We start from the raw sequence: 12,832 nt of genomic DNA, 5'->3' as shown, positions 1-12,832 counted from the left end.
CACGGTGCTTGGCCTGAAGTGACAAAAATGGGAGAGCATCGACTGAGTCGAGTTCTCCCTGTCTTTAAACTCTTTGCTTTATTTCTCGCTCTTTAAAGCTTCCACTCTTCAAAATCGCTCTTCTCGAGCTCTGTTCAAAATTTTACATCACACACACGAGTCGCCCGGCCTGGAGACGGTCTCCTGAGAACGGCGACCCCGACAAGCATGTTCACCTGAACAGTGTACACGTGGACAGCGGAAAACTCGTGGACGCGCGTGCATCGAGTCTCAGGGTTTGACGGACCAACCCAGAACGCGAGCCTCGGCGTCCTGTTCCACGACTCCTTCCCACACCTTTCTGTGTTCGAAATCCTTTTACGCCTTGGCGCATCTCTTCGCTTCCTCTCTCTTCTTTACGCTCGTGCGGCGTCGAGCTGCCTTCCCGCGCGGCTTCCGCCTTGAGGCGGAGCCTCCTCGGCGTCGCGAGCGAGTTACGTGCCGCATGCTGCGCCGGCTTCACCACTGCAGCGGGAAGGCTGTGTGCACCGCAGTCGCCCTGCACTCTGGCGGCTGCATCTGGCAGCGAGTCTCCTTCCGTTTTTTCGTCCGAAGGCCGAACGCCGCTTGGACGCAGAGTAATCCAGTTGAACACGGCAGGCATTCAGGGCCCTTGCCACCAACAGAGGTGAGGCTCAACGGCACCTTTCAGCGCGGGCGGCATCTACACCTGCAGAGAAAGTCTCAGGAAAACGAGTTCCGAACCATCACGACAGACTGGGAGAAAGAAGTCCCCTTCTCCTCGGTACCACTCGCCAGCCTCTCACTTGCGTTTTTCACGCAACTTCGACGGACGCGCCGAGCAGAGAGACCGCGAGGTCCGCGTTGCAGTTCGGGCAGGTGCCTCTGTGGAGAAGCCATGACTGGAGACAAGAAGCATGAAAAATGTGACAGCAGCCTGGCACTTCGCTGACCCAAGAACCTCCCTGCAGGATGTCTTGACAGATGGTGCAGAGGGCGGCGGCGGGTGCTTCAACTCCAGAAGCTTCCGCTGCTCCACCTGCAGAGACGCTCGCAGCTTCCGAAGCAGCAACCGCATGCGCCACCTCATCCGAGGAGACCCCCAACTCGCAGGAGTGCGGGGGAAAGTGTCTCCTTGCGTTCACGGTCAGAGGGAGACGCTGCGAGGGAGAAGCACAACACAGACGAAGACACTCGTGGTGAGGAAATCTGGAAGATATCTGGCCAACCCAGCCAACCGTCCTGATTCCGGAAAAAGCGCGACGGTCTCACAGTTGTTCGTCGGTGGGCACACAGCGTCAAACCATCCCATTCTGCAGTGTGTATCTGGCTGTATCTGGCTGTCTGGCTTCACCAGTTGTCTGAATGGTGTTGCAGGCGGGTCGCTTCGTAACTGCGTCCACATGTTTTTGTAAACGAGTTACTCGCCACAGATCCGAGAAGAAACCACCTGAAAGAAGCCTTTCTACCTTTGGCGCATGCAATCACTGAACCTCTCTATCTCTCGGAGTCGGTTCGATCTTTGTTTCTCTCTGCACTCGCAGCCGAGGCAGAAAAACTACATCGACCCGCCGCCACGCTACGCACTCTCTTTCAGGCGACATTCGACGTCCCCACGACCGATCACCTTGTGACGACGCAGATTGATCCTTTGCTTTCTTCTCGTCTCTCTATTTTCTCTTCTTCCTCGTTTTTCTCCCCCTGTTCCCCCTTTGCTCTCCCCGCTCCCTTTTTTCTCTTTCTCTTTCTCTTTTACCTGTTTCTTCTCTCTCTTGTATCTCTCTAAACCCGCTTCGATCGCCTCTCTCTCTTCGCCCCATCATCCTGGACCTGCAAGCTCTGTCCCCTCGCGTGTCTTCCTTTTCTCTCGCTTGTGTCTTTCTCCGGTGTCTCTGTCGCCTTCGTCAAAATCGTTTGTTCGTTCCCGGCCCGGGTGCTGTGCAATATCTGGACATGTAGGCTGGCACCACACCAAGCATGTTTCTTTCCCGAGTTCCCCACACACATACGCGGCCTTCTAGTTTTCTGCGGCCCACTGGAAGGAAGAGACCGCATCTGCCTACAATGCGGCAAGTACACTGTGTAGTGTAGCGACGATCTCTGTTGAATGCCCGCTCGGCACCGCGGATATGGTGGCTTTTTCTCGTCTCCGCCTCTATATCGGTCGTTTCGCTTGTTCCCTGAGACGAATACGATCTGTGTTTGTCACTTCCCCCCTCTCTCCCCCACACCTACATGCGTTTTCAGCTTTCTTTGAATCTCCGCGGCCTGGACGGCTCTTTGTCTCCAGTCGTCTTCTGTCTCCAGACTTCCTCTTCTCGCCCCACTTCCCCTTCTGTCTACACTTCCTCGACCGTTGTCTCCTCTGCCGAGGTCGAAGCTTCTGACGTAGAGCGCGAGTCGGTCTCCGTGACTCTCCGCAGAGCCGGTTCGGAGGAAGTCTCTGCGGAGGTCGCTGAGTTGACTGAATGCTCTGGCGGGAGCCTGGGGGTCGCCGTCGCTCTCGCCGCTCTCCGAGTCACGTTCCAAGCCATCGCTGACGGACCTCAGCCGGTCCGCGTACACCGCACTCGTCACCGACAAACTCCGCGAGCGCTGCATGCGACGAGTCGGCCGCGGGAGGAGACTGTCTCTGAAGACGTATACGAAGAGGAAGACGGAGAGGCCGAGGCCGGCGGCGGTGAAGCATGCCGCGGCGCGCATCCAGGCGCTGCGGGAGACGCCGAGGAAGAAAGCAGCAGAGACGTCCGAGACGGTTGTGCGTTCTCGGCGCATCTGGGAACCCGCGACAGCTCTCCTCAGCAGCGAGGCTTCTTTCTCGCGAACGACCGGCGCGGCCTCTGCCGCTTGATTCAGGAACAGCGACAAGAGATTCGCGACGAGCAACGCGTTCGCCAGGCACCAGAGGAGACACGTACAAAAGAGCAGGACGGAGCTCGCGGACGGGAAGAGACACGACGCGGAAGCCGGACACTCTGGCAGCTGCGAATTCGCCGTCAAAAAGAAAATCCACGGAACCACCGTCACCACCAATGCCACCACCACGCCCAACACCCAGCCTTGACTCCCTGAGAAAGAAGCAAAAGAGAAGCGAGGAGCGAGCGGCGACACTGGTTCACTGGGGCCTGAAATCGGACTCGGTCGCTGCCTAGACACCGGAGGACCGAGGGAAGTAGGGAGGCGAAGAGGGGAAGAGGCAAGAACAAAGAGAACGTTTCAGAGTCACATCTCGAACAGAGAGGAAGCCGGAAACCGCGCGGGAGGGGGGCAAGGCGAGAAGGAGAGAGAAAAGCATCGACTTTTCAGAGAAGTGAGCCGGTCTGGATCTCCTCAGAAGGGCAGGCGTCTGCCGAACCTTTGGCACCAGGAGAAAGCAGAGACTGCACAGAACAACGTGACTCAGCAGAAGAAAGAGGCGAAGAAAGAGAGAAGCTTAAACCTGAAAGAGATTTAAACTATCGACGAACATATCTTTACTATAGAAGACACATCCACACACATGGAAACTGGCCAGAGAGGCAAAACAGGCTCACCTTGACCGGGAATCCGGCAGATATCGCAGCTGATCAGAACGAGCTCCAAGTGAAGTTGAAGGACGACAAAAACGAGACAGCCGGAGCGTGGCCACCGATAAAGGACGATGAGGAAGAAAGGAACGCAGGCGAGATGGCAAACCCAGGTCGCCTGAAAGAAAATCCATTCGCAGAACTGCATGCGACAAAAGGATATGGCCTCTATAGAGAAACATGCGTTCTGTGGGTTTTCCTCATGCGGCTTCCTCAGCTTCTCTCAACGCACCTCTTTCTCTTTGATCACAAGAGATCCGAGTACGCCTGACAGATTCTTCTTCTTTTTCCTGTTTTTCTCCTCCCTTCTGGTGTTCCACCCTTTCGTCTCCTCCCTGTCTTTCCTCTCGTCCTTTTCACCACTTGCGACGCCTCTCGATTCCTTCCTCTTTTCGCCTCTTTCGTCTTCGCCCTCTCTTTCTTTTCCCTCTTTTCTTCTCGCCTCTTTCCTCTTTCCTCCTCTCATTTCGCGCGCCGTCCGACCCCTCCATTCTGTTGAAGCCGGTCGCCTCTGTGTCTCGGACTCCCAGCGCGGTGGCACTGGCGGCCATGCGAGGAGCTGAGACGCGTTTTCTTTTGACACTCGAAGTTACCGCGTTTCAGTGGATGAGCACCATACAATGGAAACCTCGGGAACTCGAAAGATTCCTACGAAAGGATGAACTGCATAGGCTGCATCGGGGCCCAAGATTAGATGTTCACTGCGACTGACGGAAGTCAAGCATGAGTCCGTCTACCACGTCTAGACCGTGATCGACCGGAAGTAAATGAACTTCGCCAACTTCTTCTCGACGTACCCCGACGGCGGAGCCAATCATGACGAGGAGGGGGATGAGGTGGAGGCCCATGAGGGGGAGACGCAGCTGAGTGACGCCTGCGTCGCTGAGACTCGCGTCGACATGGAAGCAAAAAAAGGGAATGATCGCGATGGCGTAGTCCGGGACGCTCGGCGGCGGAAAGAGAACGCGCGCCGCGACGACGAGAGGAAAGCAGACCGCTGAGAGGAAGAGGATGAAGAAGAACAGAGAAGTCCCGTTCGGGCGACACGCGTGGAGTTTCCATGCGAGGCATGCAAGGTTGAGGCGGCATCGCGGCCGCTCTGCGTCGTCTGCGCGCGCCTCCAACTCCGCAGCCACCAGGTTCTGAAAGGAGGTCGAGCGTCCGACCCACTCCCTGTCTTCCCTCCTCGGAGAGCCGCGGCCGTCCTCTCTCCCACGGTCTGGGCTGCTTCTTTCGGAAGCGTCTCCCTCGCCTGCCGTCCCCCGCTCGATAAAGGATGCTTCTCCTCGAGTCGAGTCTTCGAAGTCCCCTTCTCCCCCCTCCCCTGCCTGCGCGCGGCTTGTTCCGCCGAGCCAGCCGCGCCCAGGTGTATGTACACCCCAGCTCGGGAGCCGCGGGAAGACGCGGGGCCCTTCTGGACTTCGGGGGACACGCCGCGCCTCCGGTGTATGTACACCAGGTCCCGCGCCGCCCGCGTCTCTGTTTCGCACGGGCAGAGGCGTCGCGGGCGCCGCATCAGGGAAAGCCTCAATTGAGGACAGAGAAGGGAGAAGAGCAGACGGCGGGGGCTGCGGGTCTGCGAGGAAGTCTGGAGACGCTTCCGCGATGGCCACAGAAGAGGCAGAAGCGGTGGACAAGCTGGAAGCGACAAAGGAGTGCCGCGGAGAAGCCACTAGACTCGACAGACGGAAATGCGGAGGCACCGGAAGGCCGGGAGAAAGTGAAAGTGAACTCCTCGACTCCCCAGCTCCTCGCGAAGACACGAGAGAAGAAGAGGCCTCCGGCCGCGTCGCTGAGGGTTCGAGAAGAGACGCCGAGAACAGGAAGGAGAAGAGCGAAGAGAGCCGCGGGCGTCCCGAGTTCTCCGCGTCGGGCTCCGCTGCTCGACTGTCTCGACACTCGAAGGGCAAGTCCGCGGGCGGAGCCTCTGCCTCACTCGCTGCGTCTCTCACGGCAACGCTGTCGCCTTCTCGCGACTGCTCACCTTCCACGACGACCATCGTGCACTCACGAGAAGCCGAAGAAACACCCGCGTCAGCTATCGAGGAAGAATCGTCCTCATACCTCTCTTCGAAGACAAGACAGGCTGCAGCATCCTGGACAGTTTCCCCCCGTTCCGGCTTGGCCGAGGAACAAATTTCCCTCGAAGACAGAGTCGAACCACAGGAAGAACACAACACAGGAGACACAAGAGGGGTCCTTAGAATACCCACTGAAGAAGAGGAAGAAGAGGAAGATGAAGAAGATGAAGAGGAGGGAGAAGACGGAGTGGAGGAAGAAGGGGAAGAAGATGAGAAGGAAGCGGAAGAAGGGGAAGGACTCCCTTCGTCCTCTTCTTCGGTGTCGTTCATTCCGACCTCTCCGAGAGGGTCGGCGAGCAGCGGGGCCTGCTGGCACCGGCAGGTTGGCGGGAGGAGCCCCCAGTGCGGTGGAATTCTGGTCTCCTCCATCTCTGCTGAAGTTTTCCGGGTTTCTCTCGAAAAAAAGCACCACCCGACGCAAGCGGTTCCACGAGAGAAAAACAGACAGCAGAGAAACGCCGCGCCTCTGTCGGCCACAGGCGTCTCGGCGGAGGTCGGAACGGAGAGAGGAGGAAAAAAGAAAATGTAGTCCGTGCTATCCGCGACGCACACCCAGGCAGGCAGAAGGAAGGGAACTCACTTCAGGAGAGCGCATCGGAGCCGTGAGGACGGCACAAATAACTTCGCAAGTCGAGACACAGCGGACATGCATGAACGGACCAAAACCATCACAAGACGGATGCAACCACGAGTATCCGTCTCTCTGTCGCTCTCTCTCTGATCCGTTTCTTCCTTTGTCTGGCGAGAGATACACTACCGGGAAAGGTGACGGGGAAGCAGCGACCGGAGAGACGACGGTTCCTGGTCTCTCAGGCTGCTCTCCCGCCGTTTTCGCTGCGAAAAAAGAGAAGACACACAGCAGAGGCAGGAGCTCACGATGGCCGCCTCTCTGTACGTAGCGATACGGAGAAACGCACGAAACTTTTTCTGAAGAGAGCTTCCATGGAGGCGGCGCAGTACATTCGGAAGACGCGATTTTCTGTGATACAGCGTCTCTGGGAGCCTTCTCTGAGTGTCACTCTTACACGAAGTGGACGCCGCTGTCCATCTGTCTGTCTCCATAAACATTCATCCCCTCGAATTCACCTCCACATATCCCCACTCTCCTCTAGCGATCAACCTGTTGATCTCTCTCCTTGCCTCGGTCTCTGTCTTCCTGTCTTGATCTCATTGTCTGCCTCTTTTTCTGTATCCATCCCTACGTCTGTCTCTTTCTCTTACTCTCCTCGCTGTCTACCTCTCGGTCTCTCTCTCCGTCTACATCTCCCTCTCTGCGTCTCCCCCTGTCTCCCTGTCGCTGCCTATCGGTCCTTCTCTCCCCCCCTCTGCATCTGTTGCTATGTCTCTGTCACTTTCTCCCCATCTCTCGCACCTCTTACGGTTCACCCTCCGCTGCCGACTGCTTGCTCTGCTTCTCCCTGTCTCTGTCTCCTCTGCCAGCCAGCGTTGGAGGGCGCTGCCGCGTCTCCGACTGCGTTTCAGCCGTGCTCTGCGGCCTGCCCGCGAGGGGTCAGACCCATCCGGCGCGTGCATTCTGCATTTTTTTCTGGATTCTCTCTCTCGAAAGCCAGGCCGCCTTCTCGAAGTCCGGAGGACTCTGCACGGCTCTCCAGGTGGCGTCGCCTTCGCCGTCTGGTCGCGAGCGTCGCGAGCCAGCAACCCAACGTGTGGCTCTCTGCTAGACACCCGCGAGACTCCGCTGAGAAATGTAAAAAAAACGGAAACGCGAGAAATCCGCCGCGCTCGCCGCGCATGCAGAAACCTGGCCGGGTGTCGGTACAACACTGGAGCGCGACCCTCCCCCAGAGCTGGTGCCGCCTTTAAGGGAACCGCGACCGGGACCTGCGGAGACGCCGAAAGAAGCCTTTTCGCCGGCGCAGGTTGGCTCATACACGAGTCGCTCTTTGGACCGAGAAACTTGAGGCGAGAAATCACATAAGTCCCCGAACGGCCTGGTGTCTGCAGAATCCCGTCTCTCTGCGTCGGATTCCTGCGGACTCGCAATGCCGCGCGGCGCCGCAGCTGCGCTAGCGCGCCCGCCGCGAGAGAGACGGTCCTGGCTGGCACCGCGCGGTCGGCTGGGGAAGAGACTCGTCGCGTGCCGTTCGAGAGCGGCGCGAAGACACCCGAAAAAGAGCAGAACAGAAAGACAACCGCGAGAGACAAAGCAGGAAGAAAGAAGCAAACAGAGATGACAGAGAGAAGAGAAAGCCGGGGAGAAGGGAGAGGGCGGGAGAAGAAAACGGGGAGAAAGGAAGAAGAGCGGGAGACGGAGAGAAGAAGCAAAGGGAGACACGAGAGAGATGTTGAGTTGGGGAGGGAGGGCATGCGCGCCCGCGCAGAGTTCCGCGAGCCTTTCCAAATCGCGAAGGCGTCGCACACATGCAGACTGAAGAAACAGACGGAAAAGGCCCCGCCGAGTGTCTAGACACCAGCAGCAGAGAAGACAAAGAAGAGCGAGAAGAAAGAGAGAAGAAAGAGAGAAGAAAGAGAGAAGAAAGAGAGAAGAGGAAAGACGACGAAAGGTCCTCGCCAAGCGCCCTTCGCGCGTCGGCGTCGTTCCGTTTTGCATGTGCCTGCACAGCACCGCGTTGTGGGCCTCAAAACTGTCGGAATAAACTCAAAGAAAGTGGAAGGGATGTCTTAGCGTTTCGGGCTCCTCGCCCCAGACGCAGAAGTCTCTTCCTTCTCTCGAAACTCCACGCCTATAGTCCTCCTGAAAGAAAATGGCACTTCACAACTCGCAAGGCGCTCAACAGCGCCCGCCAACACAGCAACGAATCGATCCCGCGCACCCTTGTCTCTACGCTGCCTCTTCTTCCTCTTCTCCTTCTCCCTCGTTTTCTTCTTCTTCTTCCGTTTCCTCTTTCTGTTCTCCCCATCACTCTTCCCCTTCTGAGTCGTCTGTTGCGCCTCGTTGTGGCTGCAAAGGTATTCGTCGTTGTCTGCTTTGTTCCCCTTCTTCGCCGTCTGCGCCAGGCTTCTCCGCGGGAGCGAGCTCCTTTTTTCCGCGCGGCGAGGCCGAGTCTCTCGTGGGGAAGGCGAGAGACTCTGAAGCCGCGCTGCTGGTCGGGGATGCGTCCGGCGACCCTGCGCTTCTCTCAGTTTCTAGAGTTTTTTTTTCTTCACCCTCTCTACACACTGAAGGCGAAAGGGAGCCGCCACATTCTCCCCCAGCAGTCACAGTGCCTGACGCGCGACACCGCGCAGACAGGCCGCCTCCTCCCTTTTCGCGGTGTCGATGTACATGCAGTGGAACGCCTGGAGGAAGCCTGCAAGGAGAGTCGCTTCTGAGTTCGATTGACGCGGCAGAATCCAAACTCCCGGCGTCCACGAGAACCCAGGGAGATGTCGACGGCAGACGCGACCTCGAGAGTTCCGAAAGAAGAAGAGTGACAGAACTTGCTGAGGCCGAGCAACGCGGGGAGAGAAGTCAGACGGGCGAACGCGAGAGGAAACGCGAAGCGAAGGCTTCACAGGCCGGAGAAGCGAAGCCGTTCAGAGCCGCCCACTCCACCGAGGTGAAGAAGACAGACCAATCGCGCCTCCACTCAGAGAGAGACTATCTGTCCCTCTACCTCCTGTGGTGCCCTCAGTGCAGAGAATTGCACAGACAAGTCAGAGAGCCCGAGGAGCTCGACGTTCTCGAAGAAGAGGAGCGTGGAGACGAAGAGAAGAAGAGTGGAGACAAGAGGGAAACGGAAAAGAGTGGTGAACGGAGAGAAGAAGCGAAGGAAGACGCAGCGGCAACGGACGAGTTCCGGAGACTCGGGGGAGAGGAAGCAAGAGGGGAAGAAGGGAGAGAAGCCCCCCAGGCTGAAACGTGTTGCTTTCTCCGCACTGGCGTCTGTGAGCGAATCGAAGAACCGAACGGAAACAGACGGCACTCACAAGAGTTCTCGAACGGGGAGGCGTTTGCGCGGAAGGATCGACAGGCTTCGTCTGCCGCTTCGCTGTCTCACCCAATCCTCACCACGAAAGACATTGCGCGAGCTGTGGCGCGACTTCTCCAGGTCCGTGCACCCACAGAAGGCGCCTGGGCGGCTGCGGGCAGTTGCGAAGGAGAGAGAAAGGCAGGGCGAGGCGAAGGCAGACGAAGCGATGGGGACTCGAAGACACCCAGAGAAGACGCGAGAGTCGGAGACCGCGAAGAAGGAGACAGGGGAGAGACGGGCGGAGAAGCAGAGACAGAAGAGAGCTCGCCGCACAGAGGACGTGGATGGCGTGACGAAGTTGAACTCCAGGCACTGGAGCCTGCGACGACAAGGCGAGATCGTGCTTTGCGCGCTCCTGTGCCTCCAGTGTCGGAGGGGAAGCCCGGGCTGTCGAGCGACCTTGAAGAAGCGCTGCTTCCTCTCCTTGGGTTGTCGGAAGCTCACAGCGACACCGAAGCCTGCGAGGAAGGAGGAGAGAAACGCGAGGCGGAAGTGGTAATGCGAAAGAGAGATTCCAGCCAGTTTGCCATGCGAAGACGCGACGGCCTCGTCGAGTCTCCCTTCGGAGTGTATCTTCTCCCCGACGCTCTGGAGCGCCAGGAGGAGGCGGCGATCCTCGCCTGGGCAGACGGCAATATGGAGACAGGCGCTCAGAGCCGCGAGGCAACCCACAAGCCGCAGCCGCGAGGAGACACCCGAGAGTATGGAGGTGACGCGAAGACAGAGCCACGCGCGGGCCTCTGGGTCCTGTCTCAATCGGGGAGACGAAAAATCGACTTCGGTCCCCAAGTAAACTTTAAGAAGAAACGCCTGAAACCTGGACGCTTCAATGGATTCCCTCCCTTCGCAAAAGCGCTTCTCTCTCAACCAGAAAACGCCTCCTCCGCACCTCCCTCGTGTTCGGATTCCTTTCTTCCTTCGCCGGCGGATCCCTCTTCTCCGACGGTTTCTTCCCCTCCCAGTGTCTCTTCTTCTTCCGGCGTTTCTTCGTCTCCAGATGCTTTTTCGCCTCGCGTGGCTTGTATTACGGAGTCTCCACGGGGCGCCGCTTCGGATGTACGTACATCCGGGGGCACAGGAAAACGAGGCGTCGATCGCTTGACGCCTCCAGCGTTCCGCGCAGAGCTGCTCGCGAACTTCCAGCCGGTGGAGCTTTGCCTGCTGGAGTATGTGCCGGATCGCGGCTCGCATATCGAGGAGCACTTTGACGATTTCTGGCTGTGGGGGCCTCGTCTTGTGACATTCAATCTCGCTTCCTCGACGATTCTCTCCTTCGTCAGTCCGGTCTTCTGCGTCTCTCGCGAGCTCTTCGAGGTCGCCCGCGCCCAGAGGCTCTTCCGCAGTCACCAGTCGCCACTTTCGCCGTCGCCGGTTTTCTCATCCGAGGCTCCAGAGACTCCACCTCTTTCTCCAGCCTCTTCCTGTTCGCCATCTCTTTCATCGAAAGCTGTCTCTTCGTCTGCGGTTGCTTCTTCATCTGGCTCTTCGTCTGCTTCGTGTTCTTCCGCTGCCCCTTCGGACTCTTGCTCGCTTCCTTCTCCGGGTTTGGCGTCTGGGGAGTTCGGTCGCGTTCGCGTGGAAATCCGCGTTTTGCTTCCGCGGCGAAGTTTGGTCGTCTTCGAAGGCCACTGTAGATACACCTGGACGCATGCAGTTCGCTCACACCATATCTTCTCGCGGCGCGTGGCAGTGACCCTGCGCGAGCTCGCTCCGGAGTTCCTTCCAGGTGAGACAGAAAGTCAAACGCACCCGAGGACGCTTGAGAAGCAGACGCCAGAAGAACTGGAGGCGGAATCGCGCATGACGTGGTACAGAACGAGAAGAAAGAACTCGTGTTCGGAAGGTGCAGGCAAGAAGCCCATTCCTTCTTTGTTTCCTCGCTCGCCGAGTTTCGAACAACCAGTGAAACGAGGGCTACCAAGTCGTGAAAATTTGACAACTCGCATGCCGCTCGTCACCTTCTGTCCTCTCCTCTGCTCAGCGGATGCGAGGCGATGCAGACAAAGAGACCGTCAACATACCTTCTCGCAGAGAGTCTCCGTCGACGGATCTAAAAAAACATCTTCAGGTCTATCTACAGTTCTATGTACCTGTCTATCGACGTGCCTCCATTTCGGTGTATATATATCTATGTGTGTGTATCTACCGATATCTCTGTTTATCAATCTATGTCTCTGCATCTATGTATATATATTTTTACATATGTACAGGTATATTTGTGTGAGTCTAAATGCCAGAGTGTTTCTGTGGAAGGCAGAGTGTGTCTGTTGGTTTTGTATTGCAGGTGGGGAGAACGAAGAAGTAGGCCAGAAGCTTCTTTCTCTGTCGGCTTTCTTCAATGGCTCTCCCGTGAATGCTCGCGAAGAAGCCAGGAAGGCGGAGGAGCTTGCGTCCAGAAAAACAGACACAGAGGAGACAGCTTGGAAACGCCCTCCACTCGTTTCTGCTTGACGAGGAACTGAAAGAGAGAAAAGGGAACGAAAATCCGGAAAAGGAAGAAATGGGGACCACACGGAAAGTGGAACAAGGAAACACACCAGAGGAGAAGGGAGGAAATGACTGGGAGGAACCTGTGTCGAGGAACAACTGACAGAGGAATGGCGAAAAGTCAATAAAAGAAAGAAGCGAACGAGTGAAAAAAACATGCGGACGACAGCAGAGAAGTCATTCCAGACAGCTCCTCTACTGCATATAAAAAGAAAGTCCGGGAAAACAGGCATATCGCGGAAATGTCTGTAAATACCTCTATCAATATCTTCATCATACATATCTGTCTGTATCCGTCTGTCTCTGTCTATACATGTATATGTTCGTAACGAATGCGGACAGATTACAGGGATTGACGTTTTGTTGTCTGCTGGTGCTGCGTTGTACAAAGAACTGTCCAATTCGTTGTGTGCATTTGCGCTGTGGTCTTGACAACTTCAGGGTCGTCTAAATACCTACACTGTCGAGCCACACTGTTCCGTCTGTGCTGTGCATGCATGTGAGCAAGAGGTGCGGTTGCTTTCGAAAGGTTGTGTACAGCGTGTGTCTCAGTCCTTCGCCTCGTACGTAGTCTCGCGCGATTGAGTTCACGTGAGAAGAGGAGTGCATTTTCACTGGAAGTACCAGCATTTGAAAGCTTCCGGGAAATGTGTGCGTGGCGCGTAGACTGTGTGTTGGCTACCTCGGCTTCTGCACAACGTTCAGCTGACCAGGGGCCAGGTAGATTAGAAAGCAGCATGTGGTTCCCGACTGAGGCAGAGCC

At 57.0% G+C, this 12,832-nt stretch overlaps 3 protein-coding genes across 3 annotated transcripts; 1 reads left to right on the top strand and 2 right to left on the bottom strand.

Moving 5' to 3' along the window:
* Positions 1-815: 815 nt before the first annotated feature.
* TGME49_246160 (hypothetical protein) lies at positions 816-6,016 on the bottom strand (the record flags this gene model as incomplete). Its single annotated transcript, XM_002366983.1, has 4 exons — positions 816-1,160; positions 2,236-3,068; positions 3,534-3,684; positions 4,364-6,016. The coding sequence occupies 4 exons, from the start codon at positions 6,014-6,016 to the stop codon at positions 816-818; spliced, it is 2,982 nt and encodes a 993-aa protein (XP_002367024.1).
* A 59-nt stretch (positions 6,017-6,075) lies between these two features.
* On the bottom strand, positions 6,076-7,813 carry TGME49_246150 (hypothetical protein). Its single transcript, XM_018780772.1, has 2 exons — positions 7,020-7,813; positions 6,076-6,481 (listed from the first exon to the last, which is right to left on the bottom strand). Exons 1-2 carry the CDS (start codon positions 7,535-7,537, stop codon positions 6,457-6,459), a joined length of 543 nt encoding a protein of 180 aa, XP_018634910.1. The 5' UTR covers positions 7,538-7,813; the 3' UTR covers positions 6,076-6,456.
* Positions 7,814-8,210: 397 nt separating this feature from the next.
* TGME49_246140 (hypothetical protein) lies at positions 8,211-12,757 on the top strand. The gene is made up of 2 exons (XM_002366981.2): positions 8,211-11,308; positions 11,867-12,757. The coding sequence occupies exons 1-2, from the start codon at positions 8,374-8,376 to the stop codon at positions 12,031-12,033; spliced, it is 3,102 nt and encodes a 1,033-aa protein (XP_002367022.1). The 5' UTR covers positions 8,211-8,373; the 3' UTR covers positions 12,034-12,757.
* Positions 12,758-12,832: the final 75 nt, after the last annotated feature.

Source organism: Toxoplasma gondii, chromosome XII, assembly GCF_000006565.2.
Source record: "Toxoplasma gondii ME49 chromosome XII, whole genome shotgun sequence".
NCBI classification, from domain to species: domain Eukaryota; phylum Apicomplexa; class Conoidasida; order Eucoccidiorida; family Sarcocystidae; genus Toxoplasma; species Toxoplasma gondii.
Note: the sequence above shows the minus strand (reverse complement) of the source record. Positions and strands in the feature narration are given on the sequence as shown.

What these genes read in the sequence shown, in the direction of transcription:
- TGME49_246140 (XM_002366981.2), top strand. Translation starts at nt 8,374, where the DNA reads ATGGCACTTCACAACTCGCAAGGCGCTCAACAGCGCCCGCCAACACAG. An exon ending in CGCTCCGGAGTTCCTTCCAG is followed by an intron (nt 11,309 to 11,866) that starts GTGAGACAGAAA and finishes TTTGTATTGCAG; the next exon opens with GTGGGGAGAACGAAGAAGTA.
- TGME49_246150 (XM_018780772.1), bottom strand. Translation starts at nt 7,537, where the DNA reads ATGAGCCAACCTGCGCCGGCGAAAAGGCTTCTTTCGGCGTCTCCGCAG. An exon ending in CGGAGGGTGAACCGTAAGAG is followed by an intron (nt 6,482 to 7,019) that starts GTGCGAGAGATG and finishes CTTTTTTCGCAG; the next exon opens with CGAAAACGGCGGGAGAGCAG.